Source organism: Mizuhopecten yessoensis, unplaced genomic scaffold (genome assembly GCF_002113885.1).
Source record: "Mizuhopecten yessoensis strain PY_sf001 unplaced genomic scaffold, ASM211388v2 scaffold8621, whole genome shotgun sequence".
Taxonomy (NCBI): domain Eukaryota; kingdom Metazoa; phylum Mollusca; class Bivalvia; order Pectinida; family Pectinidae; genus Mizuhopecten; species Mizuhopecten yessoensis.
The window spans coordinates 224,160-237,419 of record NW_018407639.1 but is presented as its reverse complement, the minus strand read 5'-3'; the positions used below and the strand labels follow the sequence as shown (position 1 = coordinate 237,419).

At 38.2% G+C, this 13,260-nt stretch overlaps 1 protein-coding gene across 1 annotated transcript; it reads left to right on the top strand.

Annotated features, from left to right (window-relative positions):
* The first annotated feature begins 5,543 nt into the window (after positions 1-5,543).
* Positions 5,544-11,026, top strand: LOC110456283. Its single transcript, XM_021506919.1, has 7 exons — positions 5,544-5,609; positions 6,079-6,108; positions 7,239-7,407; positions 8,624-8,856; positions 9,323-9,583; positions 10,689-10,745; positions 11,019-11,026. The coding sequence occupies exons 3-7, from the start codon at positions 7,265-7,267 to the stop codon at positions 11,024-11,026; spliced, it is 702 nt and encodes a 233-aa protein (XP_021362594.1). The 5' UTR covers positions 5,544-5,609; positions 6,079-6,108; positions 7,239-7,264.
* The last annotated feature ends 2,234 nt before the right edge of the window (positions 11,027-13,260 follow it).

The following is a 13,260-nucleotide window of genomic DNA, read 5'->3' as shown; positions in this document are numbered from 1 at the left end:
TAGCAAGCCACCGATGATTGCTGTAAACAGCTAATACTTAGTAGTTTGGTACAATTATGCGAAAATGTGTGATAAATAACGAACAACTAATTACACAAAATAACAAGACAATATAATAAATCACATTCAATACCTCCAAGAAGCGCAGAATTGATTGATTACTTAGAACAAAATAAAGTATTTCATATGGATAATCTATCTATTCGATGTGGCGTGGTCGGCAGGCACAAAGAAAGTGAGACAAGTCAGGGTCCCAACCCTGACAGAGCCACAACGCTTTGGAGATGGGACAATAAAACAAGGAAAGTGAGACAAGAATAGCTAGCGTCGAGTCAATGATTCCGTAAACGTATAGACAAAGACAAGAAGATACGGATAAATGTACAAGGCCACACGATCAGAAAATTCAGAAGAGGACAACTTGAGATAGAACAGTATTCATGTATCAGGGTGTCCTCAGTGTAAATCTTTATATCGATACTGTTTATTTAGTCGNCCTGTGGATAGGGAGAGCAACAGTATAGCCATCAGCACATCACTTTTTCCTGTGGATAGGAAGAGCAATAGTATAGCCATCAGCACATCACTTTTGCCTGTCGATAGGGAGAGCAACAGTATAGCCATCAGCACATCACTTTTGCCTGTGGATAGGGGGGCAACAGTATAGCCGTCAACACATCACTTTTTCCTTTGGATAGGAAGAGCAACAGTATAGCAATCAGCACATCACTTTTGCCTGTCGATAGGGAGAGCAACAGTATAGTCATCAGCACATCACTTTTTCCTGTGGATAGGAAGAGCAACAGTATAGCCATCAGCACATCACTTTTGCCTGTGGATAGGGAGAGCAACAGTATAGCCATCAGCACATCACTTTTTCCTGTGGATAGGAAGAGCAACAGTATAGCCATCAGCACATCACTTTTGCCTGTCGATAGGGAGAGCAACAGTATAGCCATCCGCACATCACTTTTGCCTGTGGATAGGGAGAACAACAGTATAGCCATCAGCACATCACTTTTTCCTTTGGATAGGAAGAGCAACAGTATAGCCATCAACGCATCACTTTTGCCTCTGGATAGGGAGAGCAACAGTATAGCCATCAGCACATCATTTTTTCCTGTGGATAGGAAGAGCAACAGTATAGCCATCAGCACATCACTTTTTCCTGTGGATAGGAAGAGCAACAGTATAGCCATCAGTACATCACTTTTGCCTGTGGATAGGAAGAGCAACGGTATAGCCATCAGCACATCACTTTTGCCTGTGGATAGGAAGAGCAACAGTATAGCCATCAGCAGGTTACTTGGATTTCACATCTCTTTTGCCTATGGGTAGGAAGAACAACAGTATAGCCATCAGCACATCACTTTTGCCTCTGGATAGGAAGAGCAACAGTATAGCCATCAGCAGGTTACTTGGATTTCACATCTCTTTTGCCTATGGGTAGGAAGAACAACAGTATAGCCATCAGCACATCACTTTTGCCTCTGGATAGGAAGAGCAACAGTATAGCCATCAACACATCACTTTTTCCTGTGGATAGGCAGAGCAACAGTATAGCCATCAGCACATCACTTTTGCCTCTGGATAGGAAGAGCAACAGTATAGCCATCAGCAGGTTACTTGGATTTCACATCTCTTTTGCCTATGCGTAGGAAGAGCAACAGTATAGCCATCAGCACATCACTTTTGTCTGTGGATAGGAAGAGCAACAGTATAGCCATCAGTACATCACTTTTGCCTGTGGATAGGAAGAGCAACAGTATAGCCATCAACACATCACTTTTTCCTGTGGATAGGCAGAGCAACAGTATAGCCATCAGCACATCACTTTTGCCTCCTGATAGGAAGAGCAACAGTATAGCCATCAGCAGGTTACTTGGATTTCACATCTCTTTTGCCTATGGGTAGGAAGAACAACAGTATAGCCATCAGCACATCACTTTTGCCTGTCGATAGGGAGAGCAACAGTATAGCCATCCGCACATCACTTTTGCCTGTGGATAGGGAGAACAACAGTATAGCCATCAGCACATCACCTTTTCCTCTGGATAGGAAGAGCAAAAGTATAGCCATCAGCACATCTCTTTTGCCTGTGGATAGGGAGAGCAACAGTATAGCCATCAGTACATCACTTTTTCCTGTGGATAGGGAGAGCAACAGTATAGCCATCAGTACATCACTTTTTCCTGTGGATAGGGAGAGCAACAGTATAGCCATCAGCACATCACTTTTGTCTGTGGATAGGAAGAGCAACAGTATAGCCATCAGTACATCACTTTTTCCTGTGGATAGGGAGAGCAACAGTATAGCCATCAGCACATCACTTTTTCCTGTGGATAGGAAGAGCAACAGTATAGCCATCAGCACATCACTTTTGTCTGTGGATAGGAAGAGCAACAGTATAGCCATCAGCACATCTCTTTTGCCTGTGGATAGGAAGAGCAACGGTATAGCCATCCGCACATCACTTTTGCCTGTGGATAGGGAGAACAACAGTATAGCCATCAGCACATCACTTTTGCCTCCTGATAGGAAGAGCAACAGTATAGCCATCAGCAGGTTACTTGGATTTCACATCTCTTTTGCCTATGGGTAGGAAGAGCAACAGTATAGCCATCAGCACATCACTTTTGCCTCCTGATAGGAAGAGCAACAGTATAGCCATCAGCAGGCTACTTGGTTTTCACATCACTTTTGCCTGTGGATAGGAAGAGCAACATTATAGCCATAAGCAGGCTTTCCCATTTGTTTGTGGACAAGAACAATATTGTGTCTACCAGGCAGCCATTGTGGAGGTCAAGGTCAAAGTTGGTTGTGTCTGTTTTACAGGATGTGTGCTGTATAGATATGCACTGGTTACCCTTGAGTCCTCGTTGTACAATATCACGTTGGTGCACGATTACGGTCAAATGTCAAGGTCACAGTTGTCCACTACCATAGCCACTGAACGGTGATAGAGAAGATTTGCAGTCATGCTTTAGATAACTATGACTACATGGTATAAGGTCAATGTCACATAGTTAAGGTCATAATGACAAACACATGTGACAACGTGGAACTGTTGTAATATAAGTAATACAAAATAGAGACCTTGAAGGAAGTAATACTGTTTGGATGATTTATCAAACTTGACAAGGGTCCTATCAAGTAGGGAGCACAATGAAGGCTTGTTTTCTTAGTGACAGTGTATATATTAGCAATCTGGATTAATGAATCAAAAGTGTGTTCACCGGTAAACAGCTCTAACAGCCAGAAAATGGTCAACAGGTGGTACCAGTACCTACAAAAGCTGACGTATGGTCCATCATCAGTACAAGACTATATAAAAATCTATAAACACATCATCCGAATGAAAGCCTACTTGTAAGACTTACTGAAGTTATAGGTAGGGCAGGCAATCGACCAAGTTCACTCTCCATTATACAAAAGACGATATACTAGTATTAGTCTTTGGATTTACCAACAGCCGTTCAATACCGGTAGGGCAGCATTCAACATCTGTGTCGGGAATAAATTATCATGCCACGCTAATCACTGACATTGAACTAATTATGGGTTTCTCAGAACGCATATCTACAAATATGTTCCACTCCCTTCAATACAATCCTTATGGTGAACAGAAAATTCCTTTCTGGGATTAAAATAAAATAAAGATAAGAATACACCAAAAAGACAAAATTCAAACATCCTAATCACAACAGTTCCCAGCGACACACAGCAGCCGAACGAAAACAATAGGAACCCCAGCCCACCTGTTCAGTATATTGTCCTGGAGCTGAGGCTCTACAAACAATTAAATTGCAATCCTTAGCACTAATAGCATTGAAAGGATAGTGACGATCAGGTCTAGGCTGAATGCACCAAGGAGAAAGCTCCAATCAGAACACAAAACGATTGCTGGAGACATTTTTCTCCTTCAAAATGAACCAAGTTTATCAAGAATTCATAAGGAATCTGATATTGTTGGAAAACCTTACTACATCAAAGTATCTACCAGCTGAGGTTAATATTGGATAGCTTTAATTTACTACACCAAGGTAACTACCGGCTGTAGTTATTGTTGAATAGCTTTAATTTACTACACCAAGGTAACTACTGGCTGTAGTTAATATTGGATAGCTTTAATTTACTACACCAAGGTAACTGCCGGCTGTAGTTATTGTTGAATAGCTTTAACTTACTACACCAAGGTATCTACTGGCTGATGTTAATATCGGATAGCTTTAATTTACTACACCAAGGAAACTACCGGCTGTAGTTATTGTTGAATAGCTTTAACTTACTACACCAAGGTATCTACTGGCTGATGTTAATATTGGATAGCTTTAATTTACTACACCTAGGTAACTACCGGCTGTAGTTAATATTGGATAGCTTTAATTTTCTACACCAAGGTATCTACCGACTGAGGGTAATGTTGGACAGCTTTTATTTACTACACCAAGGTAACTACTGGCTGTAGTTAATATTGGATAGCTTTAATTTACTACACCAAGGTATCTACCGACTGTAGTTAATATTGAATAGCTTTAATTTACTACACCAAGGTAACTACCGGCTGTAGTTAATATTGGATAGCTTTAATTTACTACACCAAGGTATCTACCGACTGAGGGTAATGTTGGATAGCTTTAATTTACTACACCAAGGTAACTACCGGTTTTAGTTAATATTGACAAAACAGTAGACAAAATGTTTGTGATGTATGATGAAGACAAAATGTCTGTGATGTCTTGATGAAGACAAAATGTCTGTGATGTCATATTAAAGACACAGTGTCGGTTATGTCATGATGCAGACAAAATGTATGTGATGTTTTGATGAAGACAAAATGTCTGTGATGTCATGATGAAGACAAACTGTCTGTGATGTCATGGTGCAGACAAAATGTCTGTGATGTTTTAATGAAGACAAACTGTATGTGATGTCTCTGATGAAGACAAACTGTATGTGATGTCTGTGATGAAGACACACTGGCTGTGATGTCTGTGATGTCATGATGAAGACAAACTGTCTGTGATGTCATGGTGCAGACAAAATGTCTGTGATGTTTTAATGAAGACAAACTGTATGTGATGTCTTTGATGAAGACAAACTGTATGTGATGTCTGTGATGAAGACACACTGGCTTTGATGTTTCTATAGGTCGCCTTATTGTCCCCATGCCTCGTTCATCTTCAAACATTAATTCTGAAAATTACACAAATCACACGTTATCGTTCGACCTGTTGATGGCATGTACCCGTGTATCCGGGATATTTACATGTCTTTCATGGCGAATTTATTTCTAGCTTATTTGCCAAGAACAAGATATTTAAACTCTGGCGTGTTTCGATATTAATTAGATACGCTAAGCTCTATCACTGATCCTAATATCGATCATACTGTACTGAGATATAGCGTGATCAGAACAGGTATCGACCACGCTTTTGAATTTGCTATTTTCTTTGAATATAATTGGAAAGTGACTGGCTCAGGATAGATGACATTGAAAAGACACTCAGGAGACAAGCATTGCTTTAAACCACCAAGGGACATGCACGTAGGAAAACGATTCCTCTGTTTGTCATTGATAGTGTGGATTCTTCGTCCATATTTATATGGTAAGTTGATTAACTAAATATGATATCCACACAGTACATAAACGTTAACTCTTGAAAGACAAATTAAAATAGCGTTTAAAAAAATACTAAACATATAAACATGTCTGCTGTAATATTGCTTTCCATTTTCTGCCTTTTTCGTATGAGAACTACTTTGATGACATATCGATAAAGTAATTATACGACACAATTTGCAGGTTTTGTATACTACATTTTACATATCACTATAATAAGGACAGTAGCACATTTCGTTCACAAAAAAATCATCTTTTTTCAACAGAAGGAGTGATATTTCTGTCAGGAAATGTCATCTAATTTATAGTAAAGTTTTTAAAACAGTGTCGTCAGCAGATATAAACAATTATTAAGTAATCCATAAATTCTTTTTAATAAAAAAAGAACATCACGAACTGTTTGTAAAACTCTCTTTTGTGTTGAAATAACGCCTTTTCCTCACTGTTCTATTTAGGTGTTTGTGATGGCCAGGTCCTTGTGTACGGTGAGTATTATATATGATATATATTTGTGATGGACAGGTCCTAGTGTACGGTGCGTATTATATATGATATCTGTTTGTGATGGACAGGTCCTAGTGTACGGTGAGTATTCTATATGATATCTGTTTGTGATGGCCAGGTCCTTGTGTACGTTGAGTATTATATATGATATATATTTGTGATGGACAGGTCCTAGCGTACGGTGCGTATTCTATATGATATCTGTTTGTGATGGACAGGTCCAAGTGTACATTGCGTATTCTATATGATATCTGATTCTGATGGACAGGTCCTTGTGTACGGTGAGTATTCTATATGATATCTGTTTGTGATCGGCAGGTCCTTATGTATGGTGAGCATTCTATATGATATCTGATTGTGATGGACAGGTCCTTGTGTACGGTGAGTATTATATCTGATATCTGATTGTGATGGACAGGTCCTTGTGTATGGTGAGTATTATATATGATATCTGATTGTGATGGACAGGTCCTTGTGTACGGTGAGTATTACATATGATATCTGATTGTGATGGACAGGTCCTGGTGTATGGTGAGTATTATATATGATATCTGTTTGTGATGGCCAGGTCCTTGTGTACGGCGAGTATTATATATGATATCTGATTGTGATGGACAGGTCCTTGTGTATGGTGAGTATAATATATATATCTGTTTGTGATGGACAGGTCCTTGTGTATGGTGAGTATTATATATGATATATGATTGTGATGGACAGGTCCTTGTGTACGGTGAGTATTACATATGATATCTGATTGTGATGGACAGGTCCTTGTGTACGGTGAGTATATTTACAATATTGTTATGTATTTAGTATTTATTTTACAATGAAAAAGTGGTTATGGATAAATAACAGTACAGTCATGTATTTATTGCTTATTTTTCTATAAAAAACAACAATACGATTATGTACAATGTATCACGTGTTTATTTTATAATAAAATACAATATTACAGTTTCGAGATTTGTTTTCTTATCGGGCGTTAATTATGTCATTCCTTTTTTCCTGGTCTTTCCTGTGATACTTTTGTTGTGTTCACCAATCGATTATGAGTTTATTTAATATTGATAGTAGATGTGGCCTGATTTATAATCAGCCTTTGTTGTTCTAGGTAACGCCGATTCGCATTTTACGGGTATGATAAGGGTGGTCAACACGACCGTGACATGGCACGAGGCTCACTCGGCGTGCCTGAACATGGGCTTCGGGAGGATGATGCATTCTACGAATGCTGGAGACAGAGTCGTTTATACGAGGAAGGTACTCATTGAAAACGGATGGTGAGCATATCTATATAAACATATATTTATAACTCTCAAACGAATATATACTTGGTCAAATATTTATAAGAACGGAGATGGACTTGGTGAAATGAACTGTATTTTGTTGGCAATGTGAAGTTTTTCGAAGTACATCTAAGGTCTGACGAGGTACAATCAGCAAAATCATTCATTCTATTCGAATCAAATTCTTGTTAAACCCATCTTATATGGCTCCCGCTATCCAGTCACCACTAGTACGGTTGTCCAGATATCCAGTCACCACTAATACGGTTGTCCAGATATCCAGCCACCACTAATACGGTTGTCCAGATATCCACTCACCACTAATACGGTTGTCAAGATATCCAGTCACCACTAATACGGTTGTCCAGATATCCAGTCACCACTAATACGGTAGTCCAGATATCCAGCCACCACTAATACGGTTGTCCAGATATCCAGTCACCACTAATCCAATTTTCCCACCATCTAGCCACCACTATTCCGGGAATTTCACTATCCAGCCACCACTAATCCTGTTGTCCCACTATCCAGCCACCACTTAACAAATTTTCCCACTATCCAGATACTACTAATCCGGTTGTCTCACTAACAGCCACCACTAAACTAATTTTCCCTCTATCCAGCCATCACTAATCCGGTTATCCCACAACCAAGCCACTATATTAAGGTTGTCACACTATCCAACCACCACTTTCCCAGTTGTCGCACTACCCAACCACCACTTATCAGGTTGTCCCACTACCCAACCACCACTTATCAGGTTGTCCCACTACCCAACCACCACTTATCAGGTTGTCCCACTACCCAACCACCACGAATCAGGTTGTCACACTACCCAACCACCACTTATCAGGTTGTCCCACTACCCAACCACCACTTATCAGGTTGTCCCACTACCCAACCACCACTAATCAGGTTGTCCCGCTACGTACATACCCAAACACCACTTATCAGGTTGTCCAGTTGTCGCACTATGAAGCCAGTATTTGGAGACAGATTTCTATATAAATGTCTAAGAAATCCATCTGTTTCACAGCCCTGCTACTTTGACGAGGAACGAAATTGAAAACATTCTCATTTGTATTTTGTGTGAAAATTAACGTTATTATAGACTGAAAAGCTTTTTCTTGTTCGGGGGATCACCCCGAAAATAATTTCTGTAAAAATCAGTAATTCACACTACATGCTGAGTTTGTTATGTATTCTACAGGCCTGATGTGCCTCTTTGGATTGGTTATCTGAAAGACGGATCAACCAACAAATGGAACAAAGTTTCTACGACTTGTTCTCCAATCAGCAACAGTAACTTGTTCAAGTTTGGCAATGACCTACCAGATACTCAGCTGTGTGTTTTAGTGAACATGACGAGAGCTACGAGCGAGCAGGCCTGGTATGGTGTACCTTGTAATGAGAGACACGCGTTTATCTGTGAGGAGCCTGTAGGTTAGTTATCTCCACATTAGCCATCAAGAAAGGTTACAAAAATCAGCGAGTTTCAAACATATTAATTCAGCTGGGGGGTTTGTGACATTTATTTATATTTTTTTCAACTAATGCAATAGTCACCCGCTTTATATCCAACCAATGTTTATAAACAGATTTATAGTTACATTGTAGAAAGTTGGAGAGTTTTAGGATCAAAATAGTAAAAATTTAAGGGATTCCGTTCTCTGTAGTATTTTGAATACTATTTTACTTATTTCACTTTCTATAATATTTAGCTAGGTTTAACCATTCATTGTCGAAGCTTTGTTTGGAAATGCTTTAAGGGGTTATTTTCGGACATTTCATTAATAAAAAATATTAAGTTCCAGTAATGAACTGAAATATGCAAAAGCCTGATGATTTAATGTCGAAAACCTGTTAAGTTAATTATACGGTCTTCATTCAAACGTTCGTTTACATACAGCCGTCAAGACCACCAAAACAAATGATGCAGCGCTGATTTCTGGGCTTCCGACTTCTAAACTGACCACCACATACGACTGTCTGACAGCGTGTTGTCGGGCAAAAATACTACCTTATGTCAATATCCCTGTAGTCCAGGTAAACCTGGCGAACGGAAGCTGTGTACACCTCAGTGACGACATATTCAACTTCCCTCTCCCATATTATGTAAACACGTCGGTAACTGGGAGCAATGTGATTGCAGCAAACACTGTCATGACGGGTAAGTCTCTAGCTAGTAAAGGTATCTCACTAGTTTTATATAGACACTGTCATGACGGGTAAGTCTCTAGCTAGTAAATGTATCCCACTAGTTTTATATAGACACTGTCATGACGGGTAAGTCTCTAGCTGGTAAAAGTATCCCACAAGTTTTATATAGACAATGTCTTGACGGGTAAGTCTCTATCTAGTAAAAGTATCCCACAAGTTGTATATAGACACTGTCATGACGTGTAAGTCTCTAGCTAGTAAATGTATCTCACTAGTTTTATATAGACACTGTCATGACGGGTAAGTCTCTAACTAGTAAAAGTATCCCACAAGTTGTATATAGACAATGTCATGACGTGTAAGTCTCTAGCTGGTAAAAGTATCCCACAAGTTTTATATAGACAATGTCATGACGGGTAAGTCTCTAGCTAGTAAATGTATCCCACTAGTTTTATATAGACACTGTCATGACGGGTAAGTCTTTAGCTAGTAAATGTATCTCACTAGTTTTATATAGACACTGTCAAGACGGGTAAGTCTCTAGCTAGTTAATGTATCCCACAAGTTTTATATAGACACTGTCATGACAGGTAAGTCTTTAGCTAGTAAATGTATCCCACTAGTTTTATATAGACACTGTCAAGACGGGTAAGTCTTTAGCTAGTAAATGTATCCCACTAGTTTTATATAGACACTGTCAAGACGGGTAAGTCCCTCGAGAAAACGGTCTTCGCCTAGAAACCTGTACAGTACCTATAATGAGCAGTAATCTGTACCTATAGTTATTATCTAACCGCACTTTGGAACAGTACACAAGAATACATATATATAAATGTATATATGTATATAAATGTGTATATGTATATAAATGTATATATGTATATAAATGCCACAACGTGTAAGGCAGCCTCATTATGTATCCTAAGGGGAGGTAGTTTTAACGTAAGTCAAGATTATCACGTGTACAGTAGATATATCATCTAACCTTAGATTCTACGGTGCGCAAATCTAGTGAGGAAAAGTATAAGATTAAATACAGTGGCTATTTTTACCACAGGAACTTGTCATGATATGTCGAATTATCACCAATATTCACTAGGCTTGTCTCTTTTCAGTGGTGGTCCTGGATGACAATGGGACAATAGACTACACGTCGAATACTGACCTTTCATGTAAGTTTTGATTTGACTTTCACATTTCCTAAATTATATAAAGGTGGAAATGAAGAGATAGATGGTAAGAATAATTAACAACCTTGACTTTTGGAAGAAATCATTCAAAATCTTTTTCATATGGAAGAACATATTTTCTGTTTCAAAAAGACAAACTGTTACATAAGTCAACGACAAGAGGGATCGCTAAAGCGGTGCTGGAATTCTTTATTATTGTGCTATTAACGGGCGGAACTTCCTTGTGCAACTTTACAACATCAAATTGTATTACAGGTATCTAGTGGGACTTAAATGATTAACATTCTGTTTTATTGAGAATATTGCATGGGTGATGTGCCAAAACCGTTTATGAAAAAAATGCCTGGCACTGACTTATAGTTAACATCTTCTATTCCCAAAAAGACAGAAGACGACATATTTTGCTTACAGAAGAATTTAGTTCTAATATGCTCATAAATTTATCTATTATATGTCTATTCCGAATTCTCAACTCAGATAATAACAGAAACGCCATCTATCATCCTTCGATTTGGAGTGATCAAAGTGTGGAATGAGGGGTTGGCGTGTTAAATGTAAAATCGGTGCTGGTGAGATTTGCCAATATCAGCATCTGAAATGATAAAGAGACAGTAACTGAAGTCTATAACACTATCCATTAGCCAGGATGTGTACTGAACCCTAACAACATATTAACACACGGCGGTTTGATAAGATAACAATAGGTAATTACATACATAGGTATTATGAGGAAATGATTAACACGAATAATTCATGAACCCTTTGTGATATACATCTTTAGTCCTTTATCGATTTGTGTATATCCTGTGTATATCCTATGATAGCATCAAATATACATCCAAATCTGCTGGAGAAACACAAAGTATTCCTCCGTCTTAAGATACTCCTATTTCTCATCGACAGAAAGCAGTTTGCTATATTGTAATACCGAAGCATAACAAATTTGATTGCATATTCAATATGTACAAAACGTTAATCTAAATTACAGGTACTATATTCTAAAATATGTACATTCGAGGTTTTTGAAGAGATGATGGGACCGCAAAAATAAAAAGTGGAGATAATTTTGTGCAACTCAAATAATTCAAGTTAACATCAAGAAGTTGACCGAATGAAATATATCAAAGAAACACAGCTAGGTCCTAATTCATGTTTATTTTTATTTGTAATCACCTTCTGCAAGGTATGCATATTTTCTTTGCTTGTTTCTCCTGACGATAAGACGGCATATGCATGTTTTCTAAAATTATAATCTCTTACTAAAAGCGGCAGAATGTTTCTTATAATTTACATTCCTTCAACTAGGTGGTTAATAAAAATGTTCATTTTTTGTTATCCCCTAACGACTAGGTGGTAAACAATTTTTTTGGTTATTTGTTATCAACTAACGACTTTTTTTATCCCCTAACGACTAGGTGGCAAATGGATATTTTCGTTATTTATTATCCCCTAACGACTAGGTGGTAAATCAATATTTTCCCTGACGACTGGGTGGTCAATACATGTTTTCGTTATTTGTTATCCCCTAACGACTAGGTGGTCAATAATGTTTTCGTTTGCTGTTATCCTTTAACGACTAGGTGGTCAATTCTGTTAACGTTATTTGTTATCCACTAACGACTAGGTGGCAAATGGATATTTTCGTTATTTATTATCCCCCAACGACTAGGTGGTAAATCAAGATTTTCCCTGACGACTGGGTGGTCAATACATGTTCTCGTTATTTGTTATCTCTTAACGACAAGGTGGTCAATAATGTTTACGTTAGTTGTTATCCCTTAAGGACTAGGTGGTCAATACTGTTTACGTTAGTTGTTATCCCTTAACGACTAGGTGGTCAATACTGTTTACGTTATTTGTTATCCCTTAACGACAAGGTGGTCAATAATGTTTTCGTTATTTGTTATCCCTTAACGACAAGGGGGTCAATAATGTTTTCGTTATTTGTTATCTCTTAACGACTAGGTGGTCAATTCTGTTTTCGTTATTTGTTATCTCTTAAATACTAGGTGGCCAATACTGTTTTCGTTATTTGTTATCCCTTAACGACAAGGGGGTCAATAATGTTTTCGTTATTTGTTATCTCTTAACGACTAGGTGGTCAATACTGTTTTCGTTATTTGTTATCTCTTAAATACTAGGTGGCCAATACTGTTTTCGTCATTTGTTATCCCTTAACGACTAGGTGGTCAATACTGTTTACGTTATTTGTTATCCCCTAACAACTAGGTGGTCAATAATGTTTTCGTTATTTGTTATCCCTTAACGACAAGGTGGTCAATAATGTTTTCGTTATTTGTTATCTCTTAACGACTAGGTGGCCAATACTGTTTTCGTCATTTGTGATCCCTTAACGGCTAGGTGGCCAATACTGTTTNTGTTTACGTTATTTGTTATCCCTTAACGACAAGGTGGTCAATACTGTTTACGTTATTTGTTATCCCCTAACAACTAGGTGGTCAATAAAATTTTCGTTATTTGTTATCCCTTAAGGACA